The 24009-nt window shown below is 35.1% G+C and overlaps 1 protein-coding gene across 16 annotated transcripts in view; it reads right to left on the bottom strand.

Moving 5' to 3' along the window:
* Nucleotides 1-24009, bottom strand: part of AFDN (afadin, adherens junction formation factor) — a 111801-nt gene that overhangs the window by 46874 nt on the left and 40918 nt on the right. For 7 of the 16 annotated variants that reach the window (XM_042828043.1, XM_042828107.1, XM_042828154.1 and 4 more), the window contains exons 7-16: nt 18890-19001; nt 18318-18485; nt 16497-16541; nt 10842-10936; nt 10376-10638; nt 8525-8594; nt 6295-6413; nt 5013-5074; nt 3955-4160; nt 169-189 (exon numbers count right to left, since the gene is read on the bottom strand). In XM_042828043.1, the coding sequence (XP_042683977.1) occupies nt 169-189; nt 3955-4160; nt 5013-5074; nt 6295-6413; nt 8525-8594; nt 10376-10638; nt 10842-10936; nt 16497-16541; nt 18318-18485; nt 18890-19001 (1161 nt within the window). The remainder of the gene's footprint in view (nt 1-168; nt 190-3954; nt 4161-5012; nt 5075-6294; nt 6414-8524; nt 8595-10375; nt 10639-10841; nt 10937-16496; nt 16542-18317; nt 18486-18889; nt 19002-24009) is intronic. The other 9 variants (XM_042828076.1, XM_042828129.1, XM_042828124.1 and 6 more) reach the window with 3 other exon arrangements.

Below are 24009 nucleotides of genomic sequence, written 5' to 3'. Positions count from 1 at the left end.
AGTTGCAAAGTCAAAAAAGGATTTTAGTACTGCATGTTCCAGTTGCTGAATGAGTGTTATGAACCGTTCAAGTCCAGCTGTTTGAGTATTGTATTTTGATATGGAAGCAGCATGAGAAACTGAGCTAAGCCAACATAGCTAGGATCAGTTCCCAGCAATATATCCTACCTGATCAACCTGGTCTACCTCCTGGAGAAAAACGGACGAAGGAAATCAAACAGAATAGAAGAAAGAAACTTGTGAACAATCATGATAGCTTTAGAAATCAAACACTAAATATGAAGGTACAACACTTATGCTCACAGTTACACACAGACGCATTAATCAATAGCTATGATGCAACTGAGCCCCTTTTGAAAAAAGAAATTACTTCAATGGGACTAGTAGCACAACAGCTAAGAGCTGCAGTGCCTGTACATCATAATTAACTTAAGGAATGCCCTGTACTAGTTGACATCCCAGACTAGTTGGTTGGCTATTCCACACTCAGAGCACCACAGGCAGCAGGGTAACTAGCTTTAAAAGTAAGTGAGCCAGGGAGCTACTTGCCCACACTGCCACAATGAAGACAACGTACACACATAAATGGGGACAGAACATCCCCGCTAGAAAAAAAAACAAACAACAGAAAATACAAAAAAACCTACGAACAAATAAAAAACAAAAACACAAAACACATTTAACATAAAACATCTAAACACAGATTAAAACATGGCTTGTCAATTAAGGAACAAAAACAGTGTTTTAAATAACAAAAGAATCAAATTAAATACCTCACTAAGCTGCTTAAATACCTGTATGAAAGCTACATTCAGCTGAGTAAACAAAACAATTTTTAAAAAACCCTCCACACACCCACAACAGATATGTCCATCTGATTATTTAAAACTAAGCTCTTCATTCTTTTATCTTTCTTTTATCACTCTTCCTCCACCTGCATCACAGCAAACTTAGATGCAAAATACCTGAGGTGTCATTTGCTGTTACTGTTTCAAGTTCAGTATGAGTTAAGTTAAATAAATACAAAGCCACTGCCTTTCTATTTCTTCCCTCTTTCCAATAAAACCAAGGAGCTCTCAACTGACTGAAGATGGGCTGGTTCAGAACAAAAGAAAGCATGTGCTCCTTCTAAAACAGATGTTAAAATTTGCTACAGAATGATCTGAAAATCAGAATACACAGCATTGGACTGCTTCTATGAATTTTCTATTCCATGATTTTTATTGGAAACACTGAGCCTTTTCATAGTTCTTTCCAATTTTAACCCTATGCTATGTGAAATCTGCTATTTTATTTACATATGCTAATGCAAAGACTACAGAAAGCCACAAAATCAGTTTGTTTGCAGATGATTTCTTGAGTTATTTCAGAAAGCTGCCAAGTCTCCTTATGATCTAAGGTAGACAAAATTAAACATCAAAACTTTTATATTTCTAGTACAGTACAAGGTTTTATGCACTCTTCCTTTATTTCTGCTTTGTTTCGGGTGCCTCTGTACCCTTGCACCATATCTGTCTTCTCCATCTTTTACACCCTCAGGTCTCTTTCAGTGTAGGCATGCTTTACAGCAAAGATAAATTAAAAAAAACATTTGTGATATAGAAGATTATCACACAGTTATCTAACTGTGACAACCAGTCAATGTAAACACTTATTCTACAGCCTGGATGAAGTAATATGACAGAACTTAGCTAGTGCTGTTTATAATCCTACAAGGTAGGTCCAAAATGCTAACTTCTTCCTGGTCAATTTTACAGTCACAGGATAAAATCATCTAGGTCAGAAAAGATCACCCAGCTTAAGCATCACAATCAATTAAACTTTTTATTTTATTTTATTGTCTCCAGTGAATATGAAGGCTAAGGAACTCATGCTCTGCTCTTTCAGTGCATTTGTCCTTTCCCATTTCCCACCTCCACTCTGTCACCAGCTTCTTCAGTGTGGGATTTGGAAGGAGCTTATCCTATTTTCTTCCATTTCAAACTAGAACTCTCTTTAGTTTATTTCTCTAAACTAGAGAGCCACTTTCACAAAACACAAATTCCACTACCATCTTCCTTATTGATGTCTTCCCTAAACTTCATGTTGGAGATTAGACTACAGCTACAGAGATGAAAGGCTGAAGAAATGACTTTTCAGAATGGATAGACCAGACAGGCACTTGCATTTAATAATTTCAGGATGCTATCAGCAGGATTACACAGAAAACATTTCCCAAATCAAGTTGAGCCTTGTTGCAAGTCATTCTCAATACTGTAAATTACTGTTTTCACAGTTATTCCATTTCTAGCTTTATTTTCTTTTTTGAAAACCGATGTTTGAGCTTGCCTCTCTAGTATCTTCTAGCAGCTATGCAGTTATCCATTTTTAGTTGAAGACAAAGAAAATACAGAACTTCATCTTTATTTTCCCACTACCCCCTTTCACTCTGTATCTTTTGAGCCATTGCTACTAGTTTATACCAGTTACATAAACTCAGTCATTTTCTTTGATTCAGTCCTGTAACTTCCAGACTATATTTGAAGCCTACCTCCTCAGTGTTTTCCTTCCATCCTTCCAAGTAAACTGCTTATGTTCAAACTCTTTGCATTTCATGTTCTCAGCTACAGCCACAATCTACCCTCTGACATAACACATTCACTCTTCCGTAAGTAGATAATTTCTACAGCAGAGAGTGACTCTGATATTAACTCTTGATTCCATCTCAATTTTATACAATATCATTTTATGACTGCATCAAAACTCAAAGTAGTCAACTAGTTCTTCATTTCATATTCTAACCACCTTTCAACCTCTTATCAACTTCAAAATGTATATGAAAGGCTATTTTTTTCCTTACTATAAATTGTCTTTAGCACTGGCATTTTCTCCCACCCTTACTTGTGAAATGCGAGTGCCAGTTGCAACTGTTTACAAAACTATCTAATTACAACATTATCCCTCCTGAGAACTCCATTAATCTTTCCAAAATCTGAACAAAAGCTGAACAGTTCTGCTTTGTTACGACCTTCAGGCCACTATTTTGATGTTTGCTTTCCTCTTCTCCCTTAAATCAACTTCTTGTCTAACATTTGCCTCGTGAATTCCTCATGGCAGGATTAATGCATTTGTCATGCTTGTACAGGGGCTAGCACAGTAGAGTTCTTGTTTTCTATTGGTGACTATGGCAGTTTTGTTTTTGTGTTTTACCACAAATACATGTGTTTTAGTAACACAAAAATGTATTTCAATTTTTCCTATGAGGAAAGCCTGCAGAAAAAGACATTCAAATAATTAATTAGAAAGGATACCTGAAAATAACATTGCTGTTTTGGGAAATGACTACTACACTTCATCAACATGTCAATGATGCAGGTTATCTAATTTCATTACAAACCAGTGGATCTTATCCTGTATTCCTACACAAAACAGAATTTCCTCTGGACCTTATAAAACTCTTCTATAGAATAGCAATAATAACATACTATGAATAAGATACTGGAACATTTGAGAACTTATATTTCTCTTTATAGGGCAGTTGGTTCAGGAAGTCCAGCTTTATTACCATTTTGTGGTTACAGAAGTTGTAAAAGCAAGATCAAAATTCAATAGTTACACTTCTTTTTAATACATTAATTTCACGTCAACCACTGCAAACACCCAGCGACTCTTCACTAAGTATATCCAACTTATCTCACAAGAGCTCACAGCGAGAGTTTTTATCTTCTAAAAGAACAGAAGAACAACTTCTTGCCACAGAACATATCTTCAGAGTAACAGTCCCTCCCTAGCCTCCCACACTGCCCAGGAGTTTCTTACAACTCACATTAGTCATTGACACAAAACAAGTGTTCACATGGGAAATCAGTACAATCTGACTGCACTGATCAGTTAAACCCTAAGAAAAAGACTAAGGTTAGTAAATAATCTGCAACATATTTAAATCCCTTGACACATTTTTGCAAAGAAACTCACCTGTATGACTCCTTCCATCATATTCACCATCTTGTTGACTATTGCAATAACTTTGTGAGTACGCTCAGTGGGAGTGATGTCAGGTCTGTACTGGCTTGACAATACATACCGACATGTCATATACAAAACATATGTGGGTGACAGTTTGAAATGAACTGTCGAGCTATTTGTATAATTTATAATGGCAGATAAGAAGGCATCTTCAGCTGTGGAGAAGGAGGAAAAGAACAACATGCTAATAAAGGCAAATAACAGGGATAAAATTAAATAATATCATAACTCATATTGGAGCGTATTCTTGTTTCTGAGGAAAAAAATAAGGAGAGGAGAACAAAATACAGAAATTCTAAATTAACCATCTACTATATGCTGTTACTTAAGCACAATAATAGACACAAAGCTAGAAAGCCTGATCATTGGGAAACATTTTAATACTATTTTCTACTTTGTCGAAAATGTGTATCTTCAAGAAAGCAGGAAAACTCAAGGTTCCACTTAAAATTTTTTCTTTTTTGTTTACAAGTCTACTTAGTTTCAAATATGTGAAGTCTGAACAGTCTCTGATACAGTGTTTTTGTTTTTTTTTTTTACCAAATCTGAAACCTCAGAAATGGGAGCAGATTAAGACAACGCAAGTGTCAGTACTAAATGAAAATTTGATCTTTCACCATACTTTATATAACATGGATTTTGACCATGAGGTAATTGAGTATCCATGACATGGAGCACTCCATATTAATGAATTAACTCAATGTACACTTTAGGAGGTAGAATTTCCCCTCACCACACCCCAAAGAAATGTGAATATATAAAGATAGCAAATGCAACTAGAAATTACAGTTGTATCAAACTCACCTCAATATCAATATCTCCTCACCCTCCCCGAATAAATCAATTTCATTAGTGAATAAACCATCATTTGTTCAATAGTTTTTAATTTATTTAAGTTTATTTAAATGACATTTGAGTTTTCAAACTGTCTGAAATTTTAAATTACCAAAAAAAAAAAAAAAAAAAAAGTCAACAACGAGGTGTTTATAGTATCACAGTTTACTCACAGCTTTCCCTGAATTCAATACTGGCAGGTAGAATCAGTTCTGGTCCATGGGTATCCTGAGATCTACAGAAGGAAGACAAAAACTGATATAACAATCCACATGGATGATATTAAATCCACTGTAATAGATTTCCCCAACAATGGTACTGATGCTGATACAACATCTTTCCCCAAAGCACCCCTTTTCTTTACCTATCCTCTAGAATCATTGCAGCTATTTCTGCCCACAACAGATCACAATACAGAACTGAACTGTGGAGTTTGCATTATTGATGAATGTCCTGTTTTGCACTATATGGCCGACTGATAGGATCAGTTTGCTATCTGCTGTTGACAGGATTCAAATAACAGATTATTCACTGACACATGAAACAAAGTGAATGAAGCTTCACCTGGAGAACCAGCCCTGTTACAAAAATAATGTACTTTGCTACCTTTAATACCATCCAACATGGACACGAACTTAGTCAACTTATTTGTCCTTTTTCTTCTGGCAAGGTAACAAGTAAAAATTGAACCTCTAACCGCATACAGCTGTTGCTATGCAACAAAGACACAAAAGTCCTTCTGATAGCCCCAGAACTATTTCTTCAATTAAGATGACTGAAGTTTTCTTTCTAACCAATATCTGTTAAAGAATTCATTGAGGATAAACAAACAAACAAAATCTGTCTTTCTGGTGCCTAGGAAGGTTAAACATATGACAAAAAAAAAAACATATGAAAAAAAAAAAAAAAAAAAAAGAATTTGGGCTATTTTCTGAAGTTAGGCATATTTTTAGGAAAGAACACAGAAGCTTAAGAATTTTGGCATGTAATAATCATTTTAACCACATATAACACCATAGGCAGCTTTCTACTAGAAATAGATATAATAATCTATTTATTTTAGCTCCATTAAGGTTTTCCTTCAATTAAGCTATCATTCTCTGTGTTTCCTAAACACATAGAAGAGAAACACCAAGTTTTGCAATAAGAAATTTAAGTTACAACAACTCTTTGACAAAATGTAAACCAACTTGCTTCTCTACTTTGCTACCAGATACATTTGAGATACCCTTGAGGTACCTTCTTCTTTTATAGAACACTCTACAGACTGTATGGAAATGAATTTCACTGAGCTAAAATGGCCTGAAAGTCTAGTTAGGGTATGCCTCAGAAGAATACAGAATATTACTTAGGGTCTGCTTCCTCTAATAAGCATGGTATGAGGTAATATTACTCTTTAACACCGCTGATGCAGCTTTACCCATTATGAGAAGTAACACATTATACATTTCCTACCTGCTTTCCTGTCTGCGATAATCTTGCTGCTGCTCTATTCTTATCATGGGCTTCACCATTCCTCGCTCAGCTGTGCTGGATGCTGATGATGTTCTGTCACCATCAAGCCTGCTGGTGCTCTAATTCAGAACAGTGGGACAGGTGTTTAGCATGTAGACACAGGATTAGTCAGTATTTATGCCTGGCACTATTGAAACAAAGTGCCATTACGAGGCTTTGAGAAGTGATGGCAAAACAGAGAAGCAGAATGCAGCACACAATACAGTAACTCAGTAAGGTATTTTTGTCAAAAACACAGATAAGCACACCTGCAAATCAAAAGATCCTGATGGCCAGCTAGAAGCAGCTTTTTGTTAATGCATTGTCACAATATAAATAAACTTTGAATATCTTTAATTAAGTTTCCCAGCTATCAATACAAAGATAGTTCTCATCAACAAAATTAAACGTATTTACAGATTTAAAACTAGTTATATTCCCCCATCTCTGTTTTGACTATAGCTCCAGGTGTTTAAACTACTGATCCATGACATAGCTTCTCCTTTCCTTACAGAAAAATCTGATCTGGCAGACAGCATATAATTTTCCAGGATAAGAAGGGACAACTCAAATCATGTGAGTTTTACATATAAGTTGATTTTATTCAGTGCTGAGAAAGATTTTAATTTATGCTTTCCAATTACATGTCAAATCCTATCAGGAAGAGGAATAAAAACACTGCTTTAAGCAGTGAAAGTTTTAGCAATTATTTTTCAGTATAAACAATTAAAAACAAGTATCAACAAAATATGAAGGGCTTCTGCATTTTCTAAGAAATTCCCACAACTTCATAATTGGAATCAAGAAAACTGATCAAAACCGTGAGGATTTAAACAAGAGTTTGAACATTATTTTTTTCAGTACTGCCATGTCAAACTGCAAATGACTTTTCATAACTAAGTCTCAAAGAACTACGACACTGATCACTGCTCCAATTCCAAATAAAAACAGTCATAAGAGCAACTGTTGGAAAACCAGCGATACTCCAGCAATTTAAAAGAGGTACAGTTTGAAAATCTGCCTGACAGTTCAAAACCATTCAATCTCCCCAAGCTCCATAGGTCCGCTAAGGAATTTCTCCTGTGAACTTAAAAAGAATATGAGACCTGTTATTTAGTATTGTGCATGTCAGAAACTCCAATTCCGAGCAATTCTGAGATATTTAAGTATTTCACATTGGTTTTTTGTTGTTGTTGTTGTTTGTTTGTTTTTTCCCCCTTCTTTCCTCAAAATGTCATGGAGCAAATTCCTATCAGTTAAAAAAAGCATCTGAGATGCAAGAAAGTACCACCGCAGTCAAAGCTACAAAGGAGAAAAACGGAATCGGAATGCTGTGACAGGAAAAAAAAATATCTGTGACAAACAAGTATACGTAAAAGCTATCAGAGTATTATTGATACCTGCACTGTCATACCACTAAGTCTCTTTACAAGTATTTCAATCTGATAATGGCAGTAATAAAACAAACAAAAAAAGTCCTTTCTGTGAGGACTGCTATATTCCATACTGCTGAAATAATCTTTCCTTTCATCTGTGTCAATGCAATTGGAGCAGACATAAACTATTGTGTCATTTTACTCGGTTTGCTTACTCTTGGAAAACGCAACTTTGGCACAGCATGTATTAACAGAAAGACAATGTAAAAAGAAAGAAAAAAGAGATGATCACCTCATAAAATGTTTATAACTATGACTGCAGAGACTGTTTCTTTGATCAGTGTGTATAAGAGCTCTATTGAAATCAACAGTCATATCCATTAAATTTTAAAAGCCCAGTTAAACGTAACATTGAACACTTTCACCTTTCATATAAAACACTTATTTGCCCTGTAACAAATGCTACAGTCACAGGTTACACATATGAGATGTTAATAAAACATTTCTAACATGGATTTATCTCTACCTACATGTCCTCTGGTTAATCAGATTATTCCAGGCTTGAGCAGTTTCCCTTTCTAAGAGAAAAAAAGTTACTATTCTTGGCACAGAATGCATGCCAAATTCCCTATTTGAAAAACAAAATGGTACTGTGGAGAAGAAATAAATAAATAAGTGTGCATGATAATTAATCCAATCAAAAAAGTAAATGACTGAGGGAGAACGACAGGCAGCACTTTCTCAAATACTACTGATAAAATAATTTTGACCTAACATGAAGTTTCATTATTTGTTATTGATTTATAATATGATACCTTGCTTGCTGGTAATGCCGTTCCGCTGTGAACATCTCCCTCCAGATCAAAGGTAGTTTCCTGAACGGCTCTAAAAGACAACATTTGAAGCACTTCTTAGAAGTTATACAAGTAAGGAAATAGCAAGAGATAGAGTAGCTAAAATTGATAAATTAGAATTCAAAGAGGTATACTGTGATACTTGTTCACGTCACTTTTAAAAACACTGTATCAATTCTTTATGTAAGAACATTACAAGAACTTACACAGATCATTTTATCTGACAAAACAGATTTTTAGTTACATTTCTTCCTGATTAAGTGAGAAAAAGAAAAGCCACTGAAATATTTTCTGTGTGTTATATATTCACTGCAGTAGATATGCTGCACGTTTTTGCCTGGATGCTCAGCATCATATCTATTAAAAACTATTACTGTACGCCATTCATAAAACCACAGTAGTACATTTTATTACCTGCTTATGCTAAAGAACAAAGATTGTAAAAATATTTGATTGTTCAAGCTGCAATATCTCTTAGAAAGAGATTTCACAGTCCACACAAAGTAGATTGGAGTAGTACAGTGCTTTGTTTATTGATCTGCAGGCTAGATGCAGAGGAAATTTAAGATTTTAGCAGAAGTATCACATTACTGTTAAACGCCTGGAAGTCTGTCTGGAGTCATCTCCTGTATCCTGCCCTGAACTGAGCTTTATTTCACAAGCTTTCAGTACTTACTGGAAGCGTTTAAAAAAGAGGAAGACTGGCTTTTTACACGAGCAGACAGTGACAGCACAAACGGGAATGGTTTTAAACAAGAAGAGAAGAAATTTAAATTAAATATTAGGAGGAAATTCTTTATTCAGAGGAAGGTGAGGCTGCCCAGAGAAGTTGTCCATACACCATCCCTGGAGGTGTTCAAGGCCAGATTGGATGGGGCCCTGTGCAGCCAGATCTAATTGGAGAGCAACCCTGCCCACAGAAGGAGCTAAGATTTGGGTGTGCCTGAGGGCCCCTTGCAATCCAACCTGTTCTAACGAATGGCATGACTGAAGATATATATAGACTTCTTTCATTTACAATCAGGAAAATATTAGAACATTTAAGGCAAAGGACTGCCTTCCCATAGCCAGGAGGAAGCAAATCACTGGACATCCTGGCACTCTCTTTTTAAGGAAATCGATTTCATTTCCAAATTTCTATGTATGCTATGTATATTCCACGTAATGTTCCATGCATTCCATTCCATGCATTAACTTCCTGTAATTTTCTCACTGTAATTTCCTTGGACTTCAGAATGGATGAATGGCTTATGTTTCACTCCTTATGAAGAACAGGAAAAACACCTCCAACGTTTTTTTTGTTTTTTTTTTTTTTCATTTCTAAATGACTGCACACTATCATAGTAGTTTCATTTTGATCTTGACAGGATGAAGAATATGACGTTTATTTCATGCCATATAGTTTGATATTGTTTCTACTAACCATATCTATAGCCACTGAAGTGAATGCAAGTCACTAAAATCATAACCAATATTTTCATTATGCACTTATTAAAAAGATGAATGTAGAGAAACAGTAAGATGCCCTTCTGTACTGTTAGTCCTTGCAACACAGAAACTGGGAGACAATCACGCTGTAAAAATGGTTGGCATTTTGAAACATTTGCCTCCTCACTTAATCATTTTCATTTTGAGACAGATGCCTGCTAATGCTAAAAAAAATCACAAGGTGGAGCTCAAGTATTGAAATAGCAGTTACATGGTTAATATTTAAAAGCAGTTACTTGGAACTCATTTAAACTCATGCTCTAATCAATTGCCATTTATAACACTCTCATCCTTTGTTTTTCCAGGGCTCATTACTGTACTCACCCAGCTTTGTGCCTTGGACCTTTGACCATAAGGCTTGCATCAATAGGTCTTTTAGGGATAATATGGTCCTGAGTGGGATCCACAAACTTAAACACGTGAGATGACCCAAACTGAACCTTCATTCCACTTTGCAGCATAGTGGTTTCTGAAATACGCTGACCTTCTACGTATGTTTCCGCATCAATGTTTCTTGGGGTTACAGTAACAACTCCATCCATATTAGTGAGATCACAATGATGAGGCTGAATTCCTGGACCAAATAACTACAAACAGAAACCATTAACATGAAATAAATTACATATACAGCTTCCAAAATTAAAATAGTAGGATGGAGCTACAGTGCAGCCTATTTGTAGACTAGTAACATAACTGTGCTTGCTAAACAAACCCAACACCCTCAGCTTTTCCTCATAGGAGAGGTGCTCCAACTCTCAGTCTGACATCTGTGTCTGCTTTTTCTCCATACCTGAATGGAATTGTCATCAAATTTTTCAGTTCCAACTTCAGTGACACTTAATTGTAGACGATAAAGCTTTGGTTTATCTCTGGAGTCAGAACCATCTGTGGAACAAATGACAAATATTAATTTGCAAGTTATTTAAGCTCAAATGCACAATAATTGTCTTCCAGAAACTTAAGAGTAACAGTATTCATGAATAAAAAAAAAAAAAAAAAAAAAGTGCGTGATATTCATTCAAGATTTGTTGTGTAATTTTAAGTTGTTCATCAGAGCCTAAAAACAGGAAAAGTAAACAGGGCACTGGCAACAAAGTGCTGTTATCTGCAAGTACAAAGAGCAAAGTAATCAGAAATTACTGTTCTGAACATACTATGAAAAGCCTTGTATATTTCCTTGATAGTTGAAGTAATACAATTTTTGTTAACCTCTTAAGATTTCATGTATACAAATATGGTTTAAAACTACTTTGAAAATAACTGGAAAAAAATCTGTATATTACTGTAGTAAGAATATTTACAGTTTTCAGTAAGAGCACAGACTATCAGCAACATCTACTACCAAGAAGTGACATGCTGAATTGTTTCCTATTCACAAAATATTAAAATAGGGTAATGTGAAATGAAAATCTTAAACTTTTCATTTGTTTTTAAGTCTATGACAGCTTTAGTCTTGATATACTGGCCTGTAGCACTCCTGAGCCTTGTCCTATTGATCCATATTTTCACCTCAAAAGAAAATGTGGTCAAAAATAAAGTTCGTCTTCCTCCTCACATTCTCCCCAAGTATACATTCACCAAATAAATCAAAACATAGCAGGATACACAAGATGCTGCATAGGATTTAGTTGTTGTCTTCACAGGCTAACACAGATGGATTTTGGCATATAAGTAAATCCTTCCCACTTCTCAGAAAATACTTCAGATACTAAACCAATACTGTTACTTCTGACTTCAGTCATACTGTTTTCCTCCAAGCGGAGGATGCAAAAAGAAGGCTGCAGAAAAGACTTACTTAACCGTGGACATAAAGAATGGTTTACAGTAATCCCTCCAAAATATCAGAGAGTATTATTAAAGCTATGGCCCACACAGCAATACTGCTTTCTGAAGGATGCTAGCCATTTTCAAATTTTAAATGAAAATCAATATAAACAGAACCTCCATAAATCTGGTTTTTAGCTCCCAGCATTGTTTATTAAAAAAAGAACATATGCAATTTAACCGTAAGATTTCACTTATTCTATGAAGCAACTGAATCATCCTTCAACGAAAAACATTTAAACCACTAACAGTCAACAACAGTTAAAACGTAACAGTTAAGAACATTGATAAAAGCAGAAGATACAAAGCAACAGGATGAAAATACAAAACAGAAACAGAACACCTGAAGTGAACGGAGGGGAATGAGTCATCAATATGGCTTTAAATTGTATGGATACAGGTGAAAGCGTAATAGGTGCTCCTAGCAATATACTTCTGGGGTGTTGTGATGTTAGTGGGACATCAAGACAACAGCAGTTCACAGAGTAGCATTCTAAATATCAAAATTACATGCTGACACAACAGTAGCCTCCCGTTACTGAACAAATTTAGAATCACTGCCATAAAATAGTAGCATGTCATCATCCATCAAGAAAATAATATTGCACACCGAGAGGCGGTCAGCCCTCTAAACTTTTTTTTTTTAAAAAAAAAGGTACAGTGATAAAACTCTTTTTATACCCAATATTTAAATCTACAAACATGCATCCAGTAAGACTGTACACTAAACATGGTAATACTAACACTATCTTCAGCAATTCAAACGGTGGGCATTTTAAAATTACCTAACAATGCTACTCAGAGATTATACACCTGCACCTTCAACATCATCAAATGCAGTCTTATAATACACAACTGAATTCATTTGGCTGCTTAGCCCCAAGTCTTGTTACTGTGTCTCCCCAAAACCCATATATCAAAACCTAGAGTCTCGTTCATTTATTTATTACATAATCCAAAACTCACATTTTCTCCCTCTACCCACATTCCAGTTTTAAAGAACTGTCATCCAGAAGACTCAGCTTAGAATAAACTTTGAAGAGAATTATCGTAAGTTCTACAAAGGAAGAAATGTCTCTAAAAAAAAAAAGACCATTTTGCTCTGGGGCAGGGGAGGCATGTAGAAGGGAGGAAAATTGCTTTATGCAGTCATGCAAAGTCCTGTATTTGCTGATTTTTGACAGCTAGATGCTCATCTAAATGTTGAGCGGAATGCATTCCTCAGAACACAATACAGCAGGCTGCATTTCTGCCCTATCTGTGGCAAAGCCCAAATGACCAAAGTCCAAGAAGGCTGTTGTTAGCCTCTAAGGTTCAAACTTCAACACTTCTGCTCATTTGAAAAGGAGATGCACATGATTTAAGTCATATGTCTTAAGATATAGAAGTTGTGCAGTAAAAATAATAGTACAAGGTTTTGTATCTAACAGAATAATTATTTCCTTTTAATACAGAAATTCGAAAGGTCAAAGTTCTCGGGAAGATGGGCATTAATAAACAATACTAGAGAAGAAGCAAAAGGTATAAAGAAAATGTATGAATCCTACCCAAAACCTGTTTGTGTTATATGTATGCGTAAGGAAACATGTGGCCTGGATGGCCAGTATCCTGCTTATGACATCCATGACTAAACAACACAAGCAGAGCTAAATAGGTGCAGGAAACATCTAGCGGTTTTAGTTGGTTGTTTTTTATTATTTTGGTTTTAAGTTTCAAAAATTAAATAGTAACATCTGCCTCCCAGACACAAGCTGAAGATCTGAGGATGAGAAATGAAGCACTGAGTTAACCATACGTTAAACTTATCTGCCTAACAAAGTTTTACCCAGTAACACTACTAGGCTTCAAATCCATTTAGTGCAGTTGGCATTTGAAGTGAGTTTCAGAAGTTGTTTTCTCCCCCCTATGGAAGTACACACACATAGAAATATACATATATGTGTATATTGCCTATCACACGTTGAAAACTTCTATTTCAGAAGTTAATCCTCAATTGGAAAGGAGATCTCAATTCCAAAGCCAATGCACAAATCAGTGACTTACAGAAAAGGGTTATTAAAAAATACTTCAAAGTACACTGAACAATAAGATGCATCATGAACTACTCTTCACTTATACTCAGTAGTGAAACTGTTCATACAAAATCTGTTCAAACTGTGGTGCTATCACTCTCTAATACAGTTTTCATGGTTTGCTTTATGCAGTTAACATTCAATACTGCACTTCAAATAGTGCCATAAAAATGTGCAGTGAGCAGAACTGAACAATCACTTGTAGTAAATTAACTCAGGAATTCTTAACATAAATATACACTTTTATGCAATAGAAAGACAGAAAAGGCCTCCCTTCATAGATATTGCTTTATACTGCAGTAATTCAGAACTAGAGGGTGAATCTTACACAACTTTGGAGACGGTTTCAATTTGATTTTGCTAATCCAGCAGTTGAAATTATTCAGTGAAAGTATCTACTTGAAATCTGACTAAACAAAACAATGTAAATCAGAAAATAGGAAATATTTAAATGAGTCCCAAGTTGAACAAAAACACCTCCACAGGCATTGTGCCTATTTACTTAAAATGCAGTTTAAGCTTGCATTTCTATAGTAACCCAAGAAGGAAATCTCCTTTAGATAGTAGGAGATTTCCTTCTTGGGTTACTATAGAAGTCTAAGTTAGCACTTAAGACAATTGAAAAAGAAAAAAAAAAAAAATGGGATTGACAGATTTGAAATATCAAAGTCAAAAGATAAAGTCTCCTACTGAATTTCAGACAAGATATGCACTGCTAACAGAAAGAGCCAATAGCAGACATCTGTGGTAAAGAAAGATTCAGTGAGGAATGTGGCAGACAAATAAGCTTCTTCAAACTAACGTGGAAAAGTGTTACCATGATACTGGAGTTCTGTTCTTGGAAAGAAGTTTGGCTGGGGAAATTGCTTTGGCCAAGGCTTTTAATCTTCACCAACTTTTAGTAAATCATCTTTCTTAATTGTTGTATCTCCCATTACTCTCCCATTACTCTCAACTCTACAATTCATGGTTGCTTTTATGTAATGAGGCAGGAAGAAAGGTTTCAGATGTCTGGTTTTTATTTTTATTTTTAACCCTTTATGATTTTTATTTTAGACTAGCAGGATAAATCTTACAGACTATCACGAAGACATATTTTTGTCATTTTTCCTCAAACTTTAAGGATCGATTGAACAACTGAAGATAATAACTTTGAACTCATCAGCAGTCATAATCACTGATGATCTTAATGCCTTTTCCAACTAAAACTATTTCATGATTATATGATCACCTAGAGAGTAACACCTATTTGCAATACTGTCATATCTCACTTCAGTCTATTTCTGTTACTATCAGACTCATCTCAGCTTACTGGTTCACTTGCAAGACTGAGAATACAGAGACAACTGCTGACTACCATATTTACAGTCACAAGCTACTGAACTGCATCTATCTCACGGTGCTGAATCTGATCTTCAGCCTATGAAAGTCCTAGAAACCAATCAGCAATATAAGCAGCTGTGCAGAAATGGAAAAATAAGATACGCTTCCAGTAGCAAACATAACGAATTAGTGTAATTGCACAGGATGTGGAACTGAAGTCTACCAGATTGTTCTGTAAGAACGGAACCAATGCTCTGATGGAAGTACATTTCCATCATAGCTTCATCGAGTTACTTCTGTAATATACACAAGTATATCATATATATATATATACATAGTGAAATACATTGTTCTGCAGAGAGAGGCTCTAGAATACTAAGAACTCTTTTTCACAACCTATATACTAGTTTTGTAGGAGTCTACAAAATAAAATAAGGAAATGGATGTTAAAAAATGATATTAAAGGAAATCACACTTTGCTAGAAATTTCAGTACCTTGACTCCTAATGTAAGAAGCAAGTGGTTTTATATCCTGTTTTAGCCAAATAGACAAGAACACATCCGCACATTACACTTAAATGGAGAGAGAATCAAAGTAGAATCAAATGCCATAACGATTGGTAGATTAGATTATCAAATACTAAAGATAAAACTTAAGACTTCTGCTAAGTATGCCCAAATCTCTTTGATGTACGCTGTTACTGTTAGACAACAATGTAAGATTGCAATTAGAAATACAAAGGGATGTTATGGAACACTACAAAGCAGAAATTAAGATCATTTTCTAGCGGCCAAATGCTATTTCCTATAACAAAAATCATTTGCGATGACATCTTCAATGCATCAAACATTGAGTAGCACAGTTAAGTTTCTTGACATTTACCAAAAACAATTAACTGTGAATTCTGCAAGCAAATGAATCAAAGAATGATTTCTTCCTACCACAATACTGTTTGTAGATCATCCTACAAAACTTGTTAATCTTAGCTAGAAGGTTGAGCTCTTCAGATAGCAGCACATTCATGACCTATTTGATATCTATTCACCAAGAACAATTAAATCGTAGCTGACAAGCAAGATAGCTACTTCACAGAAATGGTCCCTTGGGGAAAAAAAAAAATAGTAAGAATCAAGACAGCCTTTCATATGTCCAAAAGAAACAAAAGTTTCACAGCGAACGATGTTTTTAGTGACTAATGAGAGAACAGTATTAAATATAGCGTTACCTTCATAAGCGTGATAGTTGTAGTAGGCAAAGTGATTCCTTCTCCCTGGGGTTAGAAACACATGCAGAGGACCCAGGTGAAGGCAGCAGCAGCAGACAGATACCATGCAGAACATGCGGAAGAGGGCAGGAAAAGAAAAGACAGGAAAGGATGAAAACTGTAGCCAGACAACGCTTACCACTTTATAAGGATGAAGTGCATTTAACTCATTCAACTTTAGAAACTGCATAGTATATAAAGACATCAGTTCTACAAAGCTACTGAATAAAACAACTCCTATTATTGTTTAGGAAAGCAACAACAAGCTGTTAGAAGAAAAACGTGAACAATAGGTCAGTCCCACAGGCACTGTGCAAAGGCTCAGTGGGTAGCCTTGCCACCTGTGTCATTTCAGATTGCTTTTCCTTTCTCAGTAAGCAGATGTTTCACTCCACTGCCAAGGCAGCATTTTAATACAAAAGCAACTATGCTCAATGACGAGTAACAGTTTAGAGAACAATAACAACAGAAGTACTATTAAAAAAAAAAAAAACAACACAAAAAGTGTATTAAAAAAAAAAAAAAAAAAAAAAAAAACCACACCACAAAAAAAATAGGTTAATCTAAATTCAACCCATAGAACGTAAGACAAAATATATTCAACATATTTAACTGCATACTGTTAAATTCACCTTTCTATAAAACAAACTAAAGAACCAACACTCTTTGACTATAATCAGAACACATACAAAGCGTTAGAGTATCTCTTTTTAAAGAAAGGATTTCAACCTTGCTACTTGAAAGGTAAGCAACCAGACCTCAATCTGTACATCACCTGGTTTAGATATCAGAATACATCCTAGTTAGAGGTGTTAATAAAAGGAGTGGCAGATAGCTACACCACGTAAATATTTAAATTCTACATCCTGATCTTTAAACATGAAAATGACAGAAATGAGAATAAGAAATTGCATGTGTTTTAAAATTTGGTGTGTTATAAACAAACAAGCTCCCTCAGATATTCCTATGTCATAAAATTGTCAATGACAAAGAAGCCAAAAGAGTTGCAATGAAGTCTAAACTAAAGCACAGCCTTGCTAGTGATCTGAAGTTTACGCACAGCCTGAAAAACATTTACTGAATGAGTTTTAGGACAAGAACATGATTTTTTAAATCAAAATTTAACATATGGCACTGTCAAATACAACTTGTAAGGTATGCTGCAATATACTTCTGAAGATAAAACAGAGTTAAGAAAAGCTTTCCTGTTTTTTCTTTTCCTCCTTCCTACAAACAGCCATATTTTGCAATAAGAAGTAGGATTTAGATAGATATTAAGTGTTTTGAAAATGGTATACATATGTATATTTTTAATCTACCAAGAATATCTACACTTAGTTTGAAATGCCTCAGTGTACTTAGTCCTCCAGAAGAGCCAGTGAATACAGTACATCATGAGGTAAAGAGTCCTATCCATTTTAAAATCAAAGGGCGTTGTATTAAACTGTTCTACTAATTACCAAGTTTTAAACCCCCAAATCCAAAGGAAGGTGAGAACTGAAGGAGTGGGGATATGCATTTGAAACCAAGCTAATGAAGTTTTAGTCAAACATTTCTCTCTTATTGTATTCTTTTATCCCAATATAATAGCAACATGAAGCAGCTACCTCTAGATATTTTAAATTCAGAATCTGACAGGAGAAGACAACTGAAGTGATGCTCGCTTATACTCTCAACATCAGACTTGTGTTTTCAATGGAAGTCTTATTTGTAGAAAAAAAATTTATATGGCTAAATATCATCTAAATATAATCTAAATTACTAGATAAGCAGAATTCTTACCTGGACTTAGTTCTACCAGGTATGGTAGTTTCTCAGGAGGAAGGCAAGAGCCGTAGCCAGACCCGTCAACTCTCTCCTTCCCCTTTAATGGCTTTCCATCAGCTATTTTCTTGGATTTCTTTGGGACATAATCAGGAGGCCGCCTTTTCAACTGAAAGACCAGTATTCCTAAAACACAGCATTATACATCCATTGAGTCTCACTATCAGTGAAAAAGCACACTTCTAATATATATCACTTTATAAGTTTTCTATAGGATTACTTTCAGGTTACTATGTTCCTGACATTTATGTAGTTACTTGTAAGTTAAGACTGTTCCAAAGATTAAAACCTCTCCATGGTGGATAATTTGAAAACTTCAGGATGAAATGTATAATACTACTGCCTAAGGATGCAATATTATAATCAGTACTGAATGAAGTGGTAACTAACTAAAGGCACCTAGTTTTAAAAGTGCCTGAAAACAAAACACTTCAAAAACAGATGTTCCAATTTCCTGCTTTACAGGCATTCACAAACATAGCTTACAATACTCAATGCACAAAAAACCTCCTAAAGCTTTTCCAACATACCTTTATCACTAGGCCATTCCCTGAATATCTGAAGTGGACACTCATCATCATCCAGAATAGTTTCTTTAGCACCTTTATCATCAGAGTGCTGAGCACCAGGAGGCAGAATGACCTAGAAAAGAACAAATGCAAGTTTTCAGAGGTGTTATTGGACACCTCTCTATATATATATAAAACAACAGATAAAACAAGTGAACTAAGAAACTTGAAATGCATTCTGCTTTCCAAGGTTTCTTCTAACTTGTGGTTAACCACACTTCCCAGAATACCAGACAAATTTAAAAACAAGGGAAAGCTAGTTACACTTAAACTAGATAAGGTCAACTTCCAGCAAACAAAATTATTTCAATTTCCAACAATCAAGAAAGTGAAAGTGAAACATCAGTGAAAGGATAGTTGAAGAAAAGAACTGCAGTTTCTTTCACCATCTTACACACTGGAATCAGCCTTTCATTTTGCTAAAGCCATTCTGTTAAAGCAATATGTAAGTATCTTTAGAAACAGCAAGACAAGTTGGCAAAGAAAACACTGTAATACCATTTGCATCCCTGTCACACTTAACCTCCACCTTGTCTATACCAGGAGAGTAAATGCAAAACTAGAGCATCTGGCTGAGGCTTCATGCTGTCTAGCTTTGAGGAGGAACCTAAAATAAGCATACTTTAGGAACCAACCTCAAAGCACTCACACTTTTTATAGCTATACTCTTATGAGGCTGAGAAAGGGGAAAACCTTGATTCATTTGTTGACTTGAAAGGAGATATTACTGACTATTTCATACACATTCACATTACTGCTTCCCAAAGCAGTAAAGCATAAAAACAGCAACAGCCAGGATTACAGCGTGACTAGCCTCTAAATCAAATATAAATCACTCATGTCTGAATTTAAATAATAAATAATAACATTTTTAAAGTCACAAAGCTTTTACTACCTCATTTGTGATCCTAACGTTATTTAAATCCATAGGAAGTTTATTTCAAATGAACTACTCCACATTGTTTCTATCTCTGAACTATGACCTAGGCAACGCCTTCCAAAATTAAGGCACATACAGACTGGTGCACACAACCATGCTGCAGCCCTCCATAGGCTTCTAACTCTTATTTGTCACCTCCTCTCCACACCCACTGCAGTGTTAACAAAGTTCCCACAGACACACCTCAAACTTCCTTTCATCTTCTTCCAAGAAGGAAATAAGTATGTTTAAGATCCCAAGTATTTAATTGAGTCATTGGTTTTTCCCTAAAAGCTTTTCTATGCAAAACCTGGCTAAACATAGATCTAATTACATTATCTTTAATTAGATTTTCAAATAGACAAGATACTATGAATTCAGGAAAATATTATAATTTATAAACCAAAAGGAAACAGAAATACATCTAAACTCAAATCTTATCTTGCCAAACCACTCTCTTCTACTTCACATCCCAGATTTCAAAACTGATTATACTTACAGGATAATTTGAATTAGCTATTCAAGAAAGACTCTATTTCAAGCTTTGTGCAACAACTATTTTAAAAGCACAAACCCCTCCAGATCAAGAATTAAATAGAAACCACACACCAAAATTTTGCTTACTCAAGGGCTGAACAACACAGATTGGAGAGGAAACCAAAGAAAATCCAAATGCTCTGAAATTAGAGGAAAGGTGAGAGATAAAAACACAAGGGCTACAACGTGACCCTGATGTTTATTCTGCCTTGGAACTTGTATTAACATATACTCTGGCATTCCTGGCTTAACTAACAGCAGCAATAGTAAAACGGAGAAGTTGAAGAGAAATGGTCACAAAGGCAGCAATCTCCTCGTCCTTCCAGTCAGTTACTATTACTTCCATCTCACGAGAAGCGTGAGCTGATAAACTCAGACATTCCTTGCCTAAAAAAAGGTGTGTGACCTAACCTACAGCAAAGACACACAACACTACAACTGACCTTAACAGGACAGGAAGCTCCTAATCACAAAGCAATTTTAGAAACCATCTCACCCATGCTTTATTTGAATACTGCCTCCATCTCCCACAAGGCTGATTTTCCCACATTTTAGAATAATGGAAACACATAGAATAGGTTTACACTATGATTTTGGTTTTTTTTTGCCTTTGCTTTCATCCTGAAAAACAGAAGGTGCTGTTAAACACCCTTTAATGAATCATGTTTGCACATTCCCCTGCTTTCTGTAATATAGTAGGAACTCGAGATGGGTAAATACTAGCTAAGATCATAAGTCTTAGCAACTAACAAACCACAAACAGAAACAACAACAACAAAAAACAACATAGTAGATCAGGAAGAATTTACTCTGTTTCCTTATAATGGCATTCATAGGCATGCATATCAGAAATTAACTACAACCTACATTTATTGATTCAAAAAAGCAATGAACCACACAGAAAATTCAGGCTAAAAATTCTAAATACAGCATCTTAAAACTTATCCTTGCAATGCACTTTCTGTGATCAACCAATAACAGAAGGTAAAACATGAACACTTAAGTCCCTGTGATAAGTAAGGGTCAAATTTAGCTACAGAAAAAGTTATTAAATCTAGCCTTATCAAAAGCATCAAATAAAACAAACCAACCCAACAGTACTAGAACAGCTCTTCTATAAGTTCCTCCACCATTTCTGCTTTAAGTGAATAAATAATTAAGCAAACAAACCCCTTATATCTACTGTGAATTTTAATTCATTTAAAATATTCCTTGCAAGTTAGGAACAGAGGTTCTGCCTGTGTCCCTCAAAAAAACAAAACCAAAAACACAGCGGAGCTTGTTAGAAACAAAACAAAAAACCTCAAGTATTTCACGTCTGTTTCTGTAAAAAGAAAAAAACAAAAACAAACGAAAGTCCTATTTACCATAAACTGCAAGTTTTTGTTTGACATTACAAGAAGTTTACATCTTATCCTCAAGTAATTATGAATCGCAGCATGCTAAGACAAAGGTCTAATCAAGATTCCAGGAGTTAACTGGTTTGCTGCATGCCTCATGTCTTATGCCCTAAGTGAATATACACAGGTAGCATGGAAGACTGTCTAATTAATTTGACATCTTGAGACATGTGCGGTGAACCTCATATTATGCAGGGAAGCACAAACCAAGTGTACTGAAACAAACAATATATACCAGCACAGACTTGCATTTACTTGATTACATGGAAAAACTTCAGAATTGGGCATAGAGATCCAGCATGAAATACAACAAAGTGGAATATGAAAGAAAGCAACTAACAGGAAATAACTGTTAACAGCAGAAGTTGTCAGTGGTAGGCACTAACAGAAACAAACCTTACAATTTTCATGTTTCAACTGAAACTTCACAAGTGAGTGCACTTGATTACATGTAATTATGCAGCCTTACAAAGGTCTTGTGATGCAATTTAACATCTATTTTAATAGTTAAGTAAATGTGAACTGCTTCAATCTTCTTGTAAGACTTGTCACCTGCCGCCCAAACAAAGCATTTACAATCCCAACATTTCCCAATAGGAAAATGAAGTTATCCAGTTCTAGTGCACACTGCTTTAAACTTACAAAGTTAAAAAAAGTACCATGTACAAGAAAGATCTGTTTTCCACAAAATACAATGAAGTATTTGAAATACTAAGTAAGGGAAGAAGCCCTGCCACTGGTTCTTCAGTGAAGGTATGCTAAGCTGCCATGAAACCTATTTACTGATGTACTGTAGGTTTCCAAAAAAAGAAGCAATGTTGAAAGAATTATCAGGCTGGATGTAGGATGTTTTTATATTTCCAGCAAGGAAAGCAAACTCATAGAGTATGTGGGAGGAAAAAAAAGATAGATTTTTAAGTTAAGTTAATCTAAAAATACTCAACTTCAGTAAAAAGGAAGAATCATATTTGAAAAACCTTAATCAACAGAGGCACTCAGAAAGGCTGAACAGGTTTTAGCCAATGACTTCTGATGAGCAAAACAGTAAGGTTTTCTGCACTTGAAAGGCATTTAAAAAGATTGGCTGTTAGTCATATTTAAAATGTGAACAGAGAAGTTATTTAATTATAGAAATTTACAATATAAAGAAGAGGCATCCCTCAAAAGGCAAAAGTATTCTACAAATGTGCTTTCCTGAAAATTAAGTTAAAGCAACTTGCTTCAGAGCAAAGACTTGGTTAATGTTTCTCAGCATCAGTGCAACATTGCATGGACTATTTTCTACATTAAACAACCACACACAAGACTGAAGAACAAGTGGAGGTATAAGAGGGGAATGTCATTATTACAGCAGTAACTTGCAAATATTTCCCTGGTATAGAAGCATGTAATCACCTCAATAAATTCTCTGAATCATAATTATTTCTTAATACATCATAACACCCTCTGGTTCTGAACAAAACAGTTCAATGCAAAACATTTTTCAAATTCTGAAGAAAGTTAAAATGTTTCTGCTGCAAGCTACGATCTCTCAAAACACCAGAAAAACTAGAATGTCAATTCAGAAGCCTATTTTACAGCACTGATGACTGAGAATCATTAATTTTATTAATAGATAGACAGTATTAAGATAATAAGCATACGTAGGACTACACATAGAAAATACTTCAGAGACAAAACTGAGAATCGCTTTTAAAATGTGATGTGTCATTAAAAAAGTGCTGTAACTATTACATTAAAAAAAAAAACCCTTACAATAATAAAATGAGTATTTAAAATCTTAATGTAAATTAACTCTAATAGTTGAGATCACAGTTACAGGTTAATGAACATTTTCATATCACACCATTCTCTTTCAGAAGTTAGTGCGGACAGAAGTTTATAATTTTTAATCTGTACTGTCCGTGAGCCCTTTTTATACAGCTGTACCTATCAGAAAGAGTGATTCTATAAAATCCATTTAGAACTCCTAAAATAATTACATTCTGAAAGTAAGTGCAAATTTTAGTTAAACGTTTCATCTTTTCTGATATATAATGAGGGTAAGCCACCAATGAAAGGCATAAAGAACCTTTAATAATGGAGTTTGGACTAAGCAGTTCTGACTCTAAGCAGACTTACTTATTCAAGGGAATAGGGTTTGTTCAGCCTGAAGGATGAACAGAAGGATGTAGGAAGACCTCATAGAAAGTTTATAAATATGAGGGGAATTAATTTTTTACAGG

This window comes from Centrocercus urophasianus, unplaced genomic scaffold (genome assembly GCF_019232065.1).
Source record: "Centrocercus urophasianus isolate 14NV4802_14NV808 unplaced genomic scaffold, USGS_Curo_1.0 seq_10, whole genome shotgun sequence".
Lineage (NCBI taxonomy): Eukaryota > Metazoa > Chordata > Aves > Galliformes > Phasianidae > Centrocercus > Centrocercus urophasianus.
This window is presented reverse-complemented; position numbering and strand designations above follow the sequence as displayed.